The following is a 20,778-nucleotide window of genomic DNA, read 5'->3' on the forward strand; positions in this document are numbered from 1 at the left end:
ATGAGTAAGTAATCAGCCAGAGTGGATTCCAGGCCTGAGAGAGAGCCAGAGTGGATTCCAGGCTGAGAGAGAGCCAGAGTGGATTCCAGGCTGAGAGAGAGCAAGAGTGGATTCCAGGCTGAGAGAGAGCCAGAGTGGATTCCAGGCTGAGAGAGAGACAGAGGGTTCCAGGAAAGCCAGTGGCCAAACAGTACCACAAAACTTTGAGTAGAACAGTACTAGTATAGTGAATGTGTTAGTAAGAGAGGGCACCTAAGTGAGGTAGCCAGAGGCCCAGTCGGGCTACTGTTTATTATTTTGTTGTGAAGCTGTGGAGTGTGCATAAAAACTGCTGTTATTTTGGACTTTTGAAGTCTGCTGCCTCTGATCTCTCTGATGCATATATATATCAAGATAAGAAATAGTGGGAAAGGAGCAGATGAATTTGGTTCCAAAAGTAGGAAAGTTGGGAACTGTGACATAACTAAAGACTGTGAGCTTTGGACAATGTTTTTTTTCACTTTGTCTATAGTAGGACCCCTTACCTATTACTGATATGTATATACATTTTAAAGCCATGCAAATGCAGTACATAAACACATTTCTGATATTCTGATACACATGTATTTAAAAAGCAAAGGAATTTCAAAGCCACCAAAGCTAAACATATAAATAAAAAATCACAGCACATAGGACCTTGCCACCAGAGCTCCATCTACTTCAAGGTTTTTATATCAAAAACCAGAACTTTGTGCTGCTGAAAGGAGGACTCAAAAAGGTAGCCTATATTAAACCCTTATGGCTAATAGATCATATTTTAAAAAATAAGTGTATAAGGTCAATTTGTGCATATTTAAGGCAAGCATTACAAAAGCACAAAATCATTTATCTGTCATTTGCAACCACTATTTAATGTACAGCACTGCGTAAGATGTTGATTTGTTTAAAGGACCCAGTGAAGGTGGCCAGATGATTAACCAGCTAAATTGAAATGCTAAAAATGAACTAGCTACAGGTCAGCTCACAATATTGTTTTGACTGCATGCATTGACAAAAACCTTGTACTAGCTAAACTGCTATGTTTATACTAGAGATGAGATGAATGAAGAAAAGCCCTCAAGGCAGTTTGACACCAGGTAAACCATTCCAATATTTGGAAGATCCTATGATCAGCACACACATAAGTATCTACTGGTCAGAGCTAATGGCTGGGCACCTTTCAACATCCTTGTGAACTTAGATTGAAAGTTCTGGTAGACTCAGTACTTCTTGAGCGTTTTACCCTGCATTAGGTTTTCATCCTAAAGGCCTCTACGACTAAGGTGGTGAAACACACAGGAGGCAGACCTGAGCCTGGTAGTTTTCTCCTTCTTTACCTTTGTAAAAAAATAGTCCTGGGTAGTTGATGGATAATCATGGCTGGAGGATATAACGAGGAACTGCTTGTAATGGCATTTCCTTTGTGATCTTAAATTTCAAGAACGGAAGTAAGTAGACTTATTTTTGCTTTTTCAATACACAGAGCATACTTGAAACGTTCCTGAAGGATACTAATTATTGTAGCTGTTTTATGAGTAAACCTCTTTGTTAACGTTTATGTTGCCTATAGTTGCTAACATGACAGAAATATTTCACCTTTTATTTGTTTTCATTTTAAAAGGGTACCATAGGGAATGGGGAGTACAAATGATACAGTTATATAAAATCATTTAGAAGAAAAATACCTGGAATTCCATGCCATAGCTTTCTCTGCAGAATTCTCTCAGTTTAGGATACACCTGCTCCCTTAGTGCATTTCTCTCTGCTTCTGTATCTACAGAAAGTAAACAAATGTATACAATTACACTTATAAACAAATAATAAAACAAAAAGGTAGAGTACAAAATATGAGGATTTTTAGTACTAACAGCTAACAGAAAAAATAAGTATTTGTGCAAACATAATACTGTTGCTATTTCATTTCTTTCTAATTTAAGTTTCATAAAGTTTTTGTATATTTTCATAATAAGAAACGAGACCACTTGCATTATGTGTGCTTTTTGGGTGGGGTTTTTATTTACCTTTAAATGTCTTCCAATGGAATAAAAATCATGATCCAGACGGATCCTATCAGGAAGTATTAAAAGGTTCCCTCTCCATTTTTTTCAAAGGGGGTGTGCTTTTGATGCATGAACGGCAACTTTGAACGTCAATAACACGTGGCAATTTATTCACACATTCTCATAATAGATTGGCGTTTGGAAGTAGACAATATTTCAATTGTAAGACAATTTTGTGTCTATATTCTTAATTATACCACATATCTGAACTACCTAAATGTAGAAACAGCAGGCTATTTGTTTACTATGTGAAACATTACTCATGTAAGTGCTAACAACCCACATGAGAGACCCCTTATCTTTATTATCTTGGTACACTCTCTCTTTTTTAAAAATTTTACCAGGCATCTCAACTACCTGAACTCACCAGTTATTTTCAACCTTTGCTTCTCACAACTCAAATTCACTACCATTATTATATTCAAAAGCAGCAAGTAAATCAAAGAACTTTGCCTATACTCCCACCCTGTTTAAACTTTTATGTACAGGTAGTCCCCAGGTTACATACGAAATAGGGACTGTAGGTTTGTTCTTAAGTTAACTTTGCATGTAAGTCGGAACAGGTACAAATTTTTAATCAACGAAATTAGGACAGATGTTTGTCTCAACATATTATTAGGCAGTGTGGCGTCAGTTACTGTATAAAGTCCTCACTGTGAACTAATCACAAACAAACTAAAAAAAACACATACATTAATTTCTGGAGCAAGTTGTGCTTTGATATGCAAAAAGAAACAGCTGCAGAGTTTGTCTTGGTCATTAAAGAGTTACAAGATGCTACAAATCAGCTTAGTTCTTAAGATCACCCAAAACCTCAGCTGTGCTTAGCAAAAGATTTCTTCTGCAAGTCATGCAAACAGTCCCCCTCCCCCGCATCAAGTTTCCATCCTGCACATGAGCGAGCAGGGAAGCCTGTCCTTATGTCAGATGTCCTTAACTCAGGGACTACCTGTACTATAATAACATACAATTACAAAGAAAGTTTTGAAGCATAATTACTTACTAGTTCACACTTTGTGTATATGCATGACCATATGTGAAGTCATGCATTATTACAAGATCATAACTGCTGTTTATATACTTTATCTAAGGTACTTGACTTCAACTTCAAATAAAAAAAACATTTTATAGAGTGATTGTATGGAAATTATACTATATTGTAAAAACTGCTCTCTGTAATTTGCTAACCAGTATAAGCCTCTGTGAAGTCCCCTGAGGAATCCAAATGGCGGAACACATCGGGAATATAGAGTAATTATTCATTATATGTGGTTATTGATCATATGTATGCTCTGAGTTAAGATTGTATGCATTTCCTCTGCTAAAAGTAGAACTTTGTATTAGCTATTAAGTGTTCAATATAATTAATCTTTTCAAACATAATTGTTGCCGTAAGAGCTGTTCTTCTCATTTCCTCTTTTACAATTTTGTGTCTAGTTGTTACAATGCAAATGGGTTCTTGTTTTTAATGGGAATGTTTAAATGTAGAATTCAGAAACATCACAGTGACTTTAGAGTTGCTTTAAAATTTCATAAACAGCATAAGACAATTTATTGTGACAAACCTACTGAAGTATATATTGTTGAAGCTTATCATCAGACATAAAAGTTAAAAAGCATGTTCCATTTCTCCATAGGAGTGGAAATAGAGCAGAGGGAAAGTTGTTAAATTTACTCTATGGAAATGGTCTTCTCGATTTTAGGTCAAATGAGCAATCAGACACAGGGCAAGAGAAGTCAGGAATATTGGTTTGCATGAACAGGGACAAATACAAGCATGGAAAGCAAGATAGGTTCCAAAAAAGAACAGACTGTAACCAGGTGTCAAACAGGAATTCAGACTCTTAGAGACAACATGTTATTTCTGTTTTTTTTCTCTCTTTTTTAAAATCATATTGTGCAGGTATGTTGATAGCTTAGAAACAGGAAAGGGAACACAGCCGGAATCAACCTATGAAGGATAAAATGATCGTCAAGAAAACTAAAGACCTAACGATAACAAGAAACCAGACCACATTACCTGTCAATTTCACTATTACCAACTGAACCACAAAGGAGGGAATAGGCCAATACCAACCACTGAATGCACTGAAGGTTGAACCCAGGGCAGTAGGTTCCGAACACCTTTCTTCTATTCCAAGTCTATATATTTCTTCACTTGGATCAAATGATTACATCTGTCCTAACACTTTACTTCAATATTGGATATGCTTTTGATTACTTGATTTTGATTATTAACTAGCCTTTTCATCTAATTTCCAGTACAGTTTTATCTTCTATTAATTATTTCCCATTCCATGACAATATCTATATTACCATCATTTTATGTCTACTTATTGTCAAGTGTAATCCTGTCCCAAATCCCAAGACTTGCAAACTGAATAGTTTCATACATTTTTTGTTGATAAGGGCTCCAGTCCTAACTTTGTATTTAGGTATCACTGCTGTTTCCGCAACAGAAAGAACCCCCAAATGCCCCCATGAAACGCCCCAGTGCTTTATTTGTAATATAAGGCACAGAAAATACAGAAAAACAAGAAGATCCCTTATATTATTGGAGGTGCAGCTAGAGATCCAGTTGCTGGAATCCTCAATGGATACATAAAACAAATATCAGCTCACAGTTCAGGGCCTCAACTGTTCAAAGATTCCTCAACTGCTTTATATATATAGTGCACTAAATGTGTATGTTTCTACCTTTTATTAGTATTGGATGGAGAGTTGCTTTTTAAATTCTCCCTTCCCTTTAAAAAATTGCTTTATGTAAATTTCCCAGCATTTTCTGAAACTTACTAATAACTGGGACATTTGGTGCCCACAGGTTTCCTATATATAAATCACAGTAGTTTTTTTGACAGCAGTAACATTCCCAAACTTTGCTGACTTCTTTGTTAGTCACAGCAGTGACTTGCAAGACCCTGCTGTGTTTCTTCTGAAAATGTCAGTTCTCTGTAGGTAGGATATTATTATTTTGTCTATTATTATATGTCCTACATTTTATATATGACAGTATACTTAAAGGGTATTGCTGTATCAAGTAGAGGTTTCATGCTATCGCTTAGCTTTCTAAAACCTATGGTGTAGCATACTGTATGTGAAGGTCATGACAAGTCAGGGCATAAAAAAAAGGCCAAGCTGGTTTTCCACCGGGGAATGCAAGTGATCTTTATAAATAGGATAATTCACAGCAGGGAATACTCAAATCTGCTGTCATGCTAAAGAAGGCATTCAATGGTTGATCAGCGGGTAACAATGTACATTTTTATTTAGTTTCTGCATAAGCAAGCTGTTAGCTCACTCATGAAGCAAAGGAAACAGACCTCCACAGAATGAAAAGAGGGTGTGAGATATCTGGCAATGAAGCAAGTCATTCCCAGGGTTAGGTGGAAGTTTCCAGTGGATATTAAGTCTGGTTTCATCTAATTGATTCTCTATAGGAATATATAGAAAAGTCACCTAAGCCAATGACAGTAGCTAAAGACACATGTTCTGGCCTTCTTACAAAGGCCTGGAAATCTTAAAATCCCTGGCATCTACTCCACTTAAAATATAGGAAAATCTTTTCTATAATAAAGGGTGGGCATTAAATACAACATAGGCAGTGTTGTCAACAAAGGAGATCAAGGCTGCCTTTAGGTCACATAGATCCATGTACATTAAATTTCTCCCTTACTTTTCTTATTTTCAATTACATTTTCTTTCTAGTAATCAGTGCATTTAGTTTGGTAATGATATAATACATGTCTTTACTATTTTGATTTAATCAGCCAATAGTGCAATAGGGCAGCTGATGAGACCTGTCTTTGACTGCTCTTTACTGAACAAATGATAAGATGGCGGGTAGAAATCTTGTCACTGTCAGAGAGAACAGCTGAATGTGAAGCTCCAAACGCTGGAATGATTTATCGTTGGATTCTGCAAAGGTAAGTAGTTAATTAAAAAACAAAATATTAAAGATGTTTTTTTAATTGTGCTTTTTTTTAGAGCTTATTTAAACCTTGTGTGGAATTGTACTCATTGTACTCATTCAACAAGGTGAGGGTAGATATTTGGGGATCTTTTTATTAAAGAGAGCTTTCAGACTGCCCATAAGCTACCCACCTACAGCACATGGGGTTTGGAAGGCCCTCTCCCCCAACGATGGTGCTTGCCACTGCTACAGGAGGGTGGGGGGCTAATTTTTGCCAAAAGAAAGGGGTGTACAGGGGGAAAATGGGTCCCCAGTTCCTATCCATGAATGTCCTAAGCCTAGGATCAGGTTTCAATACAAGAAAGGACCCTACTTTTAGAAATTTAGTCATTAAAAACACCTATAAACACCTGAACAGGGATTTGCAAACACCAAGGAAGAAAGAAGGAATAAAGAGAAGTTTTTATCCACATTATGTAACATATATATATATATTTACATAATATGGATAAAAACTTCTCTCTAACAGGTCTATATATATATATATATATATATATATATATATATATATATATTATTATGTGTGTGTGTGGAAAAAGTGTTAAAGCAGATTCTATGAACAATAACTACATTTTTAGGAAAGCTGTTTTTTGCGATTGCATGGAAGCTATTTGGTCAGCGTAGACACACATATGGATTATTGAAATTCATCCTTAACTAGTTCCAGCAGATCTCTGTAAATACAAACTGCATTGGCTAAGAAAAGCCTAATTATCTATGTAGGTCTTCAGGGAATTAAGCTGCTGTCATAATCAATCGGTTATGGAAGATTTCTGAATGAAAGTTTTCTATATCATGTATGACTAATATGGAATTCCAAATTATACTACCTAGAGGACCAACCATTGAGGCATAGGGTTTCATCAAGTAGGTTATAACATATGAAACCTGCGATATTGCCATCACTAGGTAACTTACCTAGTTCACTATTCTGATACCACTGGGATATGTTCACATTTTAAGAATTTATATAAATGGCTAAAGTACATTTATCATGCTCCCAGGTTGACATATCTACAGCCAAAGTGCAAAATAACTGACAATATGGTATATGTATTTTAGGAATGGATTCTTTCCAACACTGACAGTCATAATAAACCTGATGTATTCAGCTACTTTACAGGTAACAAATGTAGCATATTCCACTCTTCAATAAATCCCAGTTAATAAGACAACAAGAGTAAATGTACAGAGTACATCTGGACCGCAGTGACAGGACACAGCTATGAGAATGATTGCTCTGCTTCTGTCTAATAAAACAAATTGGGTTCCATGTATATCTAAAATGCTCTGTCTATGTTTGCTATACAAATGGTCAACTTCTCCATAGCAAACAGATCAGATTGGAAAATGGAACAGAGAAATGACTAAAGGTGCGTACACACTTCCAATTTTTATCGTTCCAATCGAACGACGAACGATCGATTGGGCAAAAAATCGTTCGTAAAAAAGTAACCAACGACGCCGACGAACGAGGAAAGTCGCTGGAAACGAACGACCGGACCGACGGATCGGATTGGACGACGATCGTTGAACATCGTTCGTGTGTACGGTCGTTCGTTGATCGTCCATGGGATGAGCATGCGTAATGAACGAACGTCCGTTCACTTTCCTGTCGTGCACATAGTTCCTCTATCGCTCAAACGATCGTATCTAGTGTGTGTACAATATCTACGAACGATCGTGTCGTTAACTCTATGTGCAGGATCGGTGCTATACGATCGTTCGTATATATCGTGCATGAACGTTCGTTGTTCGTTTTTCAACGATAATAATTGGAAGTGTGTACGTAGCTTAACTGTCACCAAGAGCACTGAACATTCTTCTTTTAGACACTTTCATTTCAAAGTATTTAGGTCACCTGAATGTGTACATAAAGCACAAACTAATAGTTATGGATTAGAGCAGTGATAAAGTAAGATCCCTTCTTGGTTTTCTTGGTCAGGAGATAATCTCTCAGTCCAAGAGTCCCAGGAAAAAATAATTAAGAAGATATTATTTTAGACAGTTGTCACCAGAGTAGATATTAAGAGGATTGTCTTAATTTTTTTCAAGTTTTAGTAAATATTATTAATAATAAAGAAACCATATACACTTCCAAAACATGTTAATTAAAAGATTTTTGTAGCCACATTTATTTTAATGATTAAAAACTTAATAACCCTTAGTTAATTCTTAATTCCTTCCTCTTCTTTCCCCCTGTGCTATTATTTTTCTGCTGATTAATTGTTGGCATTTATTTGGCTTGTATCTTTTTTCAGTGCCGCATAGTGAAACAAAATGCATACAATTGAAAATAACTTTTTTTTGTTTGCAAATAACTTTGATGAAAGAAAGTCTGTCTGTCCCAATAATAACAACATAATACTTAGAAAAAGTGAAGGGAAGACATTAGGTGGTAGATGTCTTCATAGAGATTACTGTGTGTAATAATAATAACCTGTCACAGCACAACACTATCACATAAGGAGCTTAATAGGTCTACTGTGGTAGTAAAAAAGTGAAGCTAAAAAAAACAAAAAAACAAAAATAAAAAATGCATACAAACATTCTAAGAGTCCCCAACCCCACCTGTATGCATGTATATGATAATGGAGAAGTCAAAATTTGATGAGGGGCCATTAATATGGCTACATTCAGGCTGGCAGTGAGCTTGTGATGCAGTTACTACTTCCTAATGCAAGTGAACCACTGCCTCGGGGAAGATGTTACATGTAGCTTCTTCACACAGCAGCCCCATAGAAAATGAATGGGAGCAGCAGAGAGTGGTTTAATACCATGCACTGCTATTTGTTGTCATTTCTAAAGATGTTGGTTATTTAAGAGCCGACGCTGCAGTGTGAATGATCAAGCAGATGGCAAGGTGCCAGCCCCCAGGAGCCACATGGGATTTCTTGATCCTGCTCCAGGTCTTGAACCCCTCCTTTGGGTAACTCTAAACTGATAAGATGTCATACATGTTGTAATACTGTTTCTGTAATGTTACTGTAATACTGTAATGTTATATTCATCCCAGTTAATATAGGCTGATACAAATATTCAAATATTTTAAAGACAAATTTATAAATTAATGCAAACTACATTTTTTTATCTTGTTTTTTTTTTTGTGTGTGTAAAATAATTTTCCACTATTGGTTACACAGCAGAACGATTTCTAAAATGATGAATGTAAGTATAGAAGGCAGTTAGGGATGTCTATTCCCAAAACAACTGAAAGCTTTGCCAGGAAAATGTTCTGATCATTAATAGCTACACAGAGACTGTTTGAGCCCTTGCCTCTGTACGTGTGTGGGAATGTTTTAATTGCAATGCTTCTCAAAAAAGTAACAGACTGTCCATTAATGCAACTTGCAGATTAATGTATGGAAGACAATAAGGATGATAAATGACATAAACATTCTCCATAATTTCATTTGTGCAAATGCTGGGGCATGACTAAGCCACCAAAAGTGACATTTTCATATATCAAGCTTGAATGTAAAATTTAATTTTCTGTCCTACTCTGACTTTTCATTTCAGGTTTATTAAATCATATTTCTTTCCTAGGTTTCTATGATAAATTAATACAAACATTACAATCAGTGGATTTACAAAGACTGGAGTACAGAAATATTGAGCAAAAACTGTGCTCCAAAGAGAAACCTGCTAACCTTCAAAATGAAATTCTAGTTTGGAAAAAGTTAAGATATGTACTTTATTATCCCAAAACTACACCCCATAAAACCATATTTAGGTCCTCCAAATACAATAAAATCAATGCATTTTGTATTTTTCATTCTTTTTTTCACTTCTGCATTCCTATTTAGATGTAAAATAAAGATGTGCTTAACCTACACATTCAATAGGCTCTTTTTATAAAACAATGAATCTGACATTCCCTCAAACATTCTCTGTTGGGCATCAATTACTGCCACTAAAACACATAGACCTGAAACATTCCCACCAGGGAATGTTTGAGGGAATGTCAGATTATCTTTTTTTTTTTTTTTAAATAGAGCCAAATGTGTGCCAATGAGTCTAGCCATGAGAGAAAGTAATGCACCATTATTTAATTTGTGCATTAAGGAAGGGATGCATGAAGAAATGCTCCTAATGTGTTTTTGTTGCTATGCTATTTGTGTCCTATATTATTGTTTTATTTTTTTTTTTCATTTCAGAGTTGTGTATTCTATCATCTTTTAGTACTTTCCATCTATATGCACTTTCTTCAACATCAGAAGAATATTATTGTTCAGAACTGACTTGAAAATGACAAGGTGGACCAGGCCTGAATGATGTGTGTACAAATGAGGCTTGAATTTCCTACCAAAAAGAAATGTGACAACACAAGTGCCTGAATGAGGACCTTCAAGCAGGATCATCATATCCATTCAATGAAAATTGTGGAATTAAAAAAAAAATTACATTAACATGTTAAAGTTTAGATGACGTTTTAGTGATCTGTAATCCCAAACAGAAAACGAATGTGTTGTTGTGTTTTTATTACCTTTACTGGAAGGATTCCTGGCTGCTGTACATGCACTTGTGCTGGGTACTGTCTGCTTTGGGCTGGTAACTCTGGCTTTTAAAGCAAATTGATGGCCTCCTGCATTATTATGCCCAATGGCTGCCTTTTCAGGCCCTCTACCAGGGCAAAGGAAGCAATTTGGAGAATCCATACAGGAGAGTGTTAAAAAGCACACACACACACACAAAGATAGAATGCTTAAATGCAATTGGCAGTGCGGCATCTTAGCAAACCTTGGCCAATTCATGCAGGAAGCATCTGTTTTCAATATTCTTCTCTGTATTTTACCTATTTGCTTTAAGAGACCAGAGCAGGGTACCAAGATAGGTGAGATGACAACGGCCCTATTCAGCCACAAGGCGTTCTACAGTTCTACAGCTTAGGATGGAATTAATTTAATAGGCACTCATTTAGCATGTAGACTATATCATCATCAGTAAAAGATTTATAAACCACTGACAAAAAAATGGCAATTTTTTATTAAAGTCTTGCGTTAAGCTTTTCTGAAATGTAAAAAGTTAATATTAAGTATAAAAAGGAAGAAATGTGAACATATTTTATTTTCTAATTAGCAATTACTGCTGAGATCAATCACTTTTCTGACATACCAACTATAATGCACAAGTTCAGGGAACAGACATTTGTAAAATCAACTACTTCTCTATTTATAATCACTTGCAAATAAATTAAAAGCAGCATCAAAATCTGCCAGAACAAATGTTTCAACAGATCACGTGTGTATTTATATTCTGGGAATGCAATATGGGAGTACTGTACCTCAACACTCTTCTGTTTAAGAGAACCTCCCAGGATAACATTATAGCATCTGCCATTGCTAACTTGAGATGTGCGTTCATATCAGTAATAATTGACAGTCTTTATTAATATCTGCCTGTCATTGGTATTTATTGCATTGCATTGATATTTGCTTATTGTTGACAATATGCTGTTAAACTGGCTTGAATTATGATGAATCTTTCTGGCACCATTTCCTGATAGCCTGTATTAGTGCAGAAGTAAAAGCATTTAGTTTTAGAATTTGTGCTTGTAGTAGGGTAAGGCAGGGGTCAAATGCTGATAGTATTCTGGGTACTGGAACAGGTGGGTACATATATATATATATATGTAAATTGTATACACTCTTAATGGACGCTTTTTTAACCTAGTGTGGCACCTACTTTACCTGGGAAAAACCTCCATGGTGTGGTTTGTGTGCAGCCACCCCTTCAAAAAAAGTTTCAAGCACAGCTTTCTTTCTTTCAAGAGATTCCAGGAATGGAAAGCACAGTGCAGGATTATATGGATGCTACGAATATGAATGCAGGAGAAAAGTTTAAACAGTTCACATAGTATTGGACTACATACAAGATGAATTTCATTTAAATAGTCAACAACTACTTGAACACTTTGATTATGAGTTGAAGATACAACCTTTAGGATATACAGAGTGTAGACCCCCAGAAGAAGTAATGTACAGCCCAATTTCTTGGATTCAGAGATCAGGAGTATGGAATGTACAGGCGTCAAAATATGTAACATATAGAGAGCAGATGTATGGAATTTACAGAGTGTGGGTGTCAGCCGTATGTAACAAACAGTCCAGGGGCCAGCAAAGTATACATCCCAGCTCACAAGACCCCTATGGTATAGTTCAAAAACACCCCTTTTTCATAGTAGTTTTAGCTCCCCATGTCCCTGGGGTTGTGATAGGAAAGAATAATGACATTGGTGCTGAGGAGCCCAGGCATGTCAAGCTTTGACACATGCCCTGTATAAGGCCAACCTCCTCATGTTAACTCAAAAGTTAAAGTTAGGCAGCAGTAAACTTGGGAAGGAGCCTAGAACAAGTGACACCAGTATTTTAGGAGCTCTTGGCTCCAGCTCTGCTGGCTGCACAGCACAGGTCACAGACTTTCCAACCTTCCTTTTAGTGGGTAATTATGGTTTTTTATTTAGATTATGGGCAGAGAGCATGATTGTACAGAACAATATAGCCCTTCCCAGTCCCACTCTGTATTTTCCCTTCTAATTTAGTGGACAGAAGCGTTAAGTAAAACAAGTAACATGTGGCTGAACAGATGAGGGATAGAATTAGGATAGGGAAGGGTCACTATTTGCAAAGCAGAGCACCACAGATTGTGTGATAGTATTCACCAGAAAAAACAGAGATGATTTACAGGTACCTGGAGGAGTCTGCTATATTAAGTAATTGTCACACAATAACAATGCAAGTAAATCCAAAAGCATAAACATCTTGAATTTACTAAATCTTTTATGCTGCAAAGTGGTTCAACAGGGAGCAGTGGGTGTCCTTATGACTGATTCTAAAAAGTTTACTCATCTCCAATGCTTTATTTTAGGTGTCACAAAAATTAGAAGCTCTTGTAAAATGAAGTTCCCTTAAAGTGGCATCATTATGCGATCATCCTAAGGGAAATTATTGCTGGAGGGCCTGGTATGCGACTCAGTTTATATTTGTAGTAATTTATAACATTTGCCATTAGAGAAATAGGGCTGCTGTAATTACGGTGGATTGAAGTAATTAGGATCCATGATAGATAGTTTGGTTGATGAAATAAAATTGAACTGCATGATTGTGATTCTGTTCCCTGAGAGCAGCTCACTGCACATTAGTGAAATGTTATTTATTTAGCTGTTCATTAAATAATGCTATCTCACCTCACAATTCCAGCTTTTTAAACGCATATATCATGCTCCTTTCTGGAAATTAATTTTACACCCGATTTCTTCTTTCCTGTAATTGTATTATATTAAATTCCATGTGCTCTCACCTAGCATTAACACATTCAACATTGAATATTATTTGCTTTCAATCATGACCCCTCTTCTAGGCAAAGTGGGAATCTAATAATAAACCCTAAGATAGCATGAGACATGTTTGTAACTTTAATGCAGATCCTTTAAGGTATATGTAAAGCAAAATCAATGTTTAAGTTTTAGATTCAGTAGGAAACAGTAAAGACAGTGGTAGTGTTTTTCTTTTATTATTTGTGTCCTATTTGGGAGATTGTTTTACTTCCTCTCACAGAAAAACAGCAGAAAGTGAGAGTTCTCTCCAAAGCCATAGAACATAACCCTTTTTTCCAGTACCTGTGACAAAAATACAGGTTACCAGTTCAAAAAACGGTGTAAGTTTCACAGTGGGGGCCCATACAGCCATTTTAACATGGCCCTTTTACAATCTATCCAAAACAAAAGATTAACAGGAGAGGTGTATGAAGCACATATCTGCAGTATCCATGTAGTAAATGTAGGCAGATCCTTGCACTGTGGGTCCTTAGATACAGCTTCCTTTCCAGCAAATATATCAATGAGCTGCACAGTAGTGATACATACCATATCCCACTCCAAATCTCATGGCATAATACAAAGTTACATAGTTAGTTAGGTTGAGATATTAAGACATACGTCCATAAAGTTCAACCACTAGGGAAATAAAGATATCCCAAACCCTATGAACATAACTGGATAAACAGTTTCTGTTATCTTTACTTTAAAACTTTACTACCTAATTATATTCTGTGTTTCTAGAAATCTCTGGATTACCTCTCACACAGCAAATATTTTCCTATTAGGGTGTTAAACAGGAGTGCGTAGGCACCTAGGAATTTGAGAAAAAGGGTAGATTTTCCAGGTTCCTGCTTAAAAACAATACCTTGTTCTCATTAAGTAATAGAAACTTAACTCCTAAAAAGTTTTACAATGAGTGACAACTAGTGACAGGCATACACAAGCTCAGGTACAGACTCTGCTGGTAAAGTACAATATTAACAACTTTAGGGACATTGGTTTTGTTACAACGTTTAACTGCACTGAGACCTTCAATAAATGTTTAAAGGCATGTGTCACACAAGTAATTTAACCGGTGGCTATAAGCATGATAAGAAATAATGAAAACCAATTACAGCAGCAAGAAGATGAGGATCCTGGGATTAATTCAGATATATAATAATCCATGGCAATTAAAACTTAACTTTTGTTTAATTTCAACTCAGTAAAATATGCATCCATGGAGAAGGAGTTAGAAAAGTTTAGGACAGGGGAAGCTATCAAACAAGTTAACTGCATTTTGCCTACCGAAATACTTCATATTGGCTGTCCAACAGTTGGGCCCCTTTTAAACAGAGAAGAGGACACAGCAGGGTTGCGTTAGCAAGAGAGGACAGGTGGGAACCTCAGAAGTCCCTTGCACCCAGATGTGGCACTGTCAAGGGACCTAGATAGTGTGTAAGTGAGTATATCTTTATTTGCAGGTAAGGTAAGGATGATCTAAGTGGATGGCTTAGACGGAGGTGGTAGGGATTTTGTGGATAAAAGATTTTAAATACAATAGCACCCCAATCTGATTTTTTTCATCTTAAAAAAAGGCTGTTTAGAGTATTCTTGGCTGTGACACTTGAAGCTTTTATCATGTGGTCCTAGCACTGAATTAAGTAGTGGAAGTAGAAGCTTTAACAGATCCTAAAATATTTACAATAAGGGCAGAAGCTCCAAATCTGAGTAGAATAAATCCAATGTAAAAATGATACACTCCGTAGAAGATACATAAAATTTCACATGGTGTAAAACAGATCTAAATAGTATGGTGAAGTTTACTTAAAACAGAAGTAAACCTAAAACAAAAAAATCACACTTACCTTCAATCCCGCAGAGCAGCTAATCCGTTTCTTCCAGCGAGTCCCACGTCGTCTCGGTATCTGTCTTTGGCCCAGCGCAGAGGGAGTGCCAGGCGCTGACATCTTCTCATTTCTTCCGTGTTCTTCTTCTTGCATCACCTGATCACGCAATGTGCAGGGGCAAGATTGGGAGATGTAGATTGGGGAAAAAAGTGCAGATCTTACTGTGCATGGGTGAGATCAACAATTTTTTGATGAAAGGGCTGCTTCTGCACATGCCCAAGATGCTCAGGCATGCACAGAGGAAGCAGCCAAAAGCCTACTGGGATGCGTAACGTAGGTATCCTGGGAGGCTCTGAGCTCCCATATATTCTTGATTCAAAAATGCACCCTTTCTTTTTTAAAAAGGGTGTTGCACTTAAAAAAGAGCCCAGCAGGATCCGTGATATTCTACACAATGCCTACACCACTAATGACTGACCTCATAGCAGCAAACACCCCTGCAATATTTTGACAAGCCTGGTTATGATGGCACTGGGAGTAATAAAAACCATCCCACACTATAGAAACAAGTTAGAAGAAAAAAAAATGTTCTCCCTTCCAATGTAAATGGTGTTTTTTACCCAACCACATACAACCTTATTAACTAAAGTGCCTTTCATATGAACTCTCCATTTTGTCATCTTTTTTCCTGTGCAGTTTTGATTCTGATGGGTGGCTGTGAATCACCAATGAGGGAGTTCTTTCCTGAGACCATTTGATTAATAAGAGCAATCTCTCTACAGAGGATTGCCAGTGCCATAACCATTACACTAACTACTAAAATACAGCTTGAGAATCTTGACTGCAGCTTGCAGTTTTAAGTCACTTAACATAATCCAGCCTAGCACAAATCTTTAATCGCACACTAAGAAGGGTTTAACAATTCCCCTACTACAAATGCCACACTATTCTAGTGTAATGCTAATGCCCAATGTGCTTTCAGTAGAATTATAACGGCTTTCCAGGTTACACCAGAACATATCTCTTGTAAGAGACTCTTCCAAGTAAAAATGACCCTTTTCCATTTATGTTATAGCCTGTGTGTTGGAACTATATTCAGATGTGATGTCAAAACTTTATGTAACTATAGGACACTTTAAAGTGAATGTATAAATTATATGAAAATTGACAGAAGCCCTAGAGTGGGAGAATGTTTTAGAAGACAATGGTACATCAAATGTCCAATTTTTTTTTATAATACCTATTGTCATATTTTAAACTGGTGCATTTATCAACTGGTAGTTTGCTTTTAAATATTGTCATTTTTTAGGTATTTTTGCTTTTTTAATAGTATTAGGGCCTTTTCACACCAGTGATGTATACTATATATCTGGGTGCTCCCAGGTACACAGGAAACTGCTGCTATGCCCCCAGGAGTGGAGAATTGCACTGCAGGTATCTAGATTTACATGAATTTCTGAACAAAACAAATCTGGATTTTTCCTGTTCTACTCACCTTTAGATACCAGTTCTAACATGTTTTGTTTACTATGTTCAGTGTTATATTTCTATGCCCTTAAATACAAAAACATCATGATAAACTTCTCACTGTAAAGGCTCCCCTTGTATTGGACCTAAACTGTAGATGTCCTTTAGGGGACAACCGTCAAATTGGTCCTTCTTCATATATAATTTTATATTAACGTAATAAAAATCTCACATAGTGGAATTTCCATTTGCACATGGATAAAATATAACACAGAATACATAAAATATTGCACTTACATAGATAACCTATATAACACATTCATCATTCCACCTGATCAAGGTAGGGTGAAACCATTAAGGATAGAAACCATAAAATCCTTTCACTAGCAGAAAGCGTGTGAAGTCTAGTACAATGAGTGTATGGTTTTCATTGGGTATGGGTTTGCATTTAGGTATTCATTTTCATGAGTGTATATTTTTTAATTTTGTATGTTTTTCATACCTGTGCTAGCTGCTTTAGGGAGGATTTAAAAGGACAATGTGGGATTGGTGAATATATTAATGTAAGACTTAGTATACATTGTATAATCAATATTTATATGATTTAGTGCCCAATCTTCTAAAATGTGTATTGCTTATTAAACATAAAGCTATAAACTAATACCTTTTATTATTATTGTCTATATGATATCTCTCTGGATACTTGAAACAATATATTGAACTGCACCCAACATAGCTTTATGGCATATAAATTAGACCATAGACCCTTTACATCATCACAAGAGACAGATATCTTGGCAGGATTTAAAGGAAACCCAAGTCACAGGCCTCACATTAGGAATAATAAACAGCAATAAGCACACAATAGTGTTTGCATATTGTATATAGTTTTGAAAAAGGTTCTTTAAGGTTGCTTTAAAAAGTGTTTGTGCAGCCAATCTGTACATAAAATACTGATAGTTTCACCATTTATAGCTAAAGACCATGGGGCAGCAGAGAGACTGCAATGTCACTTTCCTGTCTATAAGAGAAATACATGTCCCATAATCCCTTGCATTGAGTATTATGGATGTGGGTGTTTACAATTTAGTCCCAGCAAAATGGGATGGCTACGAAGGAAGACATTCTCTGGACAGAGCATGAATTTTAGCCACAGTTAGCTGTAAAGAATATAAAGTTGTCACAGTCACTAATAGAACACATACAAGAACACAACAAGGAAGGAATGGATTTGCTATTCACTTTAGTGTCACTTAAATGAAAATACACTTTGCCAACCTATTATTATTATTAAACAGGATTTATATAGCGCCAACATATTACGCAGCGCTGTACATTAAATAGGGATTGCAAATGACAGACTAATAGGGTATGTGTAAAGTGCAGGCCTCCATAGGAGAGAGCAGCAGCAGAGGTAGAGTCAGAAGAGGAAAGCCAAGTTTCAGTGAGAGCCAGAAAGTTCAGAGACTTAGAAAGGAGAAGGTTGTGTATGGAGGTTAATTTGTTGTTAACCTAAGCCTGACACATACACGAAACACATACTGCCTGCTCGCTTTACATATTTCAGATGTAGCACACTGGTCCAGTTTATTTAAGCAGTATAAACTCCTATTAAATAGTTTACAATACATTAATACAAAAGGAACAGTCCCACTGCAAAGTCCCTGTCTTCAAAAAGCCTGATGAATCATACTGTAAGTAAATGTAAAAAATGTATAGTTGCTTTTGAAATCTGAATGTCAGCGTTGATAAAAGTTTTGATAGAGCAAGTTTTGTTAAACTTGACTGCAGTGAATCATGGAGAACTCAGATTAAAAACTGGATACCTTTCAGATTTTGGGGCCTATGGAGTGGTAAAATTAGGGGTGCTCTGATCAACTAGTTTTTCTGGGTGGAAAGTATGGCCTGTCACTCCTTACAATCTGATCTCTGTGGCCAAAATACAGAAAACGCCCAGTGGAACACCACAAGCTCCACACCAGTTACTCCCTATTCTCCAAAGTCTTCTCCAGAAACAACACAACATGTCAGCTGTAGCAGAACCATCAAACTACAACTCAGCTTTACCTACTGAACATCTTTACCTCACTGGCCATATTAAAATTGTATCTCAGTCAGGAGCCAGAGAGCTGAATTTACAGGAAGGGTATACTTTACTATTGGAGTGAAGAAGCTCCCAAAAGGAACAATGCATACTAGATAGAGGGGTTTTCAAGGTACCAGATTCAGCAATTTCTTATAACCATTTTTTTAACAAAACAATTTAAAATTGATCATATTTCACATAGACAGAACATATACAAATAAATAATTTAACAAAACCAATCAATAAGCCTATAGAGGCACTTGACAAATGTTTTCTGCTAATGCATTGTAAGTACAGAAAGTTTGATCAAACCAAAAATTTCTACTGGTAATTGTAAGTACTTACCAGTACGTAGTTTAGCTATTCTCCAAGTTGGTAAGTAAAAATTGGATGGTATATCTGAAACTCCATGCATTTCGCAGATCTGGTCTACTTCATTAGGAGTTTAGTTGAGGTTGAGATTGGTTTAATGACCAATCATTAATGTAATTGTAGCCAGGGACCAGAGATAGACCACAATATCTTTGGTAAGGCCATAGGGGTACACATACATAGGAGTAAATAAGAAGAGCAATTCTGTTGGGGGTTATTTTTTTTTTTAACAATAGCATCATTAGTGTGACATGGCCCTTTCTAACCTGCTGTACAATGCATTCTCAGTGCCTCCTTTAATCATTCCTTCTTTCTCCACTTTTGTCATTTGTTCTTTGGGCCTCTTTTTCTTCCTTACCACAATCTTAGCTTGCTTACATCTTCTTATCTTCATTCATACTGTGTTCTCTTGTTTTTCCACCACAATGTAGTCTCCTAGCATTCCTCAAATCTACCATCCACCAATGCTATCAAGTTTCCATCCAAACCATGTCTCAATGTAAAGACCACCGAATAGAAGAAAACACCAACCTGACCTTCAGCTGTGACACCTGAGAACGTATTAGAGAATCTTGTCACACAGCCAAGTAACCAAGTAATCCTCCTGGACATATTACTAATTTAACCAACAATACACAGGACTAATAACAAGCAATATATCATTATTTTGTTCTAAGGTTTATATACACTTTTTATTACTGTTTCAGTTATTGGTAATGAGAGAGAGAGGCTGCAGCACAGTGATGAGGTCTTCTATCCATTTTGTGGTCAAACAACTAAACATGGACATGTACCCCTTTGTTAAAGAGGCAGCTGCTCATAGTGTAAATGACTAAAAATCCAATACAAAAAATGTATATAATCCAATAGATATTAGATCTTTAGACTGAGATATAGCCTTAGGATCCATATTTAAAGAAGTAAGAAGTGTACTTAAAATTTAAGGAATAAGAAGTGTACTTTTAAAAGACATCAGCTTCTTTCCTACATCTAGATATCTGTAGCAGGTTTCCAAACATACCAATTCACCTCTTCCTTATCTTGCAGTCTTCAGAATATAAAATGTCATTCTGTTTCCTAATAAAGACCTCTACAGACAGCTTCAGATACTGTGTTTTGTACATATAGGGCTCTATTTATAAAACTGGGAATCCAATATTTTCTCAAACATTCCCTCATGGGAATCAATTACTGCCATGAAATACATAGACCTGGAAGTTCCCACATGGGAATGTCTGATTCCCTGTTTTAATATAGAGCCGATAGAGTCATGCTGTATCAAACAAATCCTTTGTATATCTCCTTTACCTACACAAGACCCGTAGGCTACCTGATTATTTGGTACCAGAGCTCAACAGAGATGTAAACACCTCTAAAGGATATGGATGAGTTAAAAGTAGAACATTTACATTTAAAGGGAATATTATGGATGACTTTTTTTCTAATATTGGTTGTTGAGATGCTAATATGATTAGTGCAACCAGTGGAAATAGAAGTTTGCTTTTAAATTCAGCTATCATTACTTCTATATCATGTCCTCTTGTGTATAGTTCTCACATGTGCTTTTTATGCTAAATATAACCTCTTTTTGCATGTTGAGCATATTTTATCACATGCTGAGTGTGAATCCACAGCTTTGTGACAGGTTTTCTTTATGG

The 20,778-nt window shown here is 36.3% G+C and overlaps 1 protein-coding gene across 1 annotated transcript in view; it reads right to left on the reverse strand.

Annotated features, from left to right (window-relative positions):
* NWD2 (NACHT and WD repeat domain containing 2) overlaps nt 1-20,778 on the reverse strand; it is a 146,436-nt gene that overhangs the window by 81,624 nt on the left and 44,034 nt on the right. Inside the window, exon 2 of the mRNA XM_072406347.1 lies at nt 1,704-1,792. Within this exon, the coding sequence (XP_072262448.1) occupies nt 1,704-1,792 (89 nt within the window). The remainder of the gene's footprint in view (nt 1-1,703; nt 1,793-20,778) is intronic.

The sequence above is a fragment of the Pyxicephalus adspersus genome, chromosome 3 (assembly GCF_032062135.1).
Source record: "Pyxicephalus adspersus chromosome 3, UCB_Pads_2.0, whole genome shotgun sequence".
Taxonomy (NCBI): Eukaryota; Metazoa; Chordata; class Amphibia; order Anura; family Pyxicephalidae; genus Pyxicephalus; species Pyxicephalus adspersus.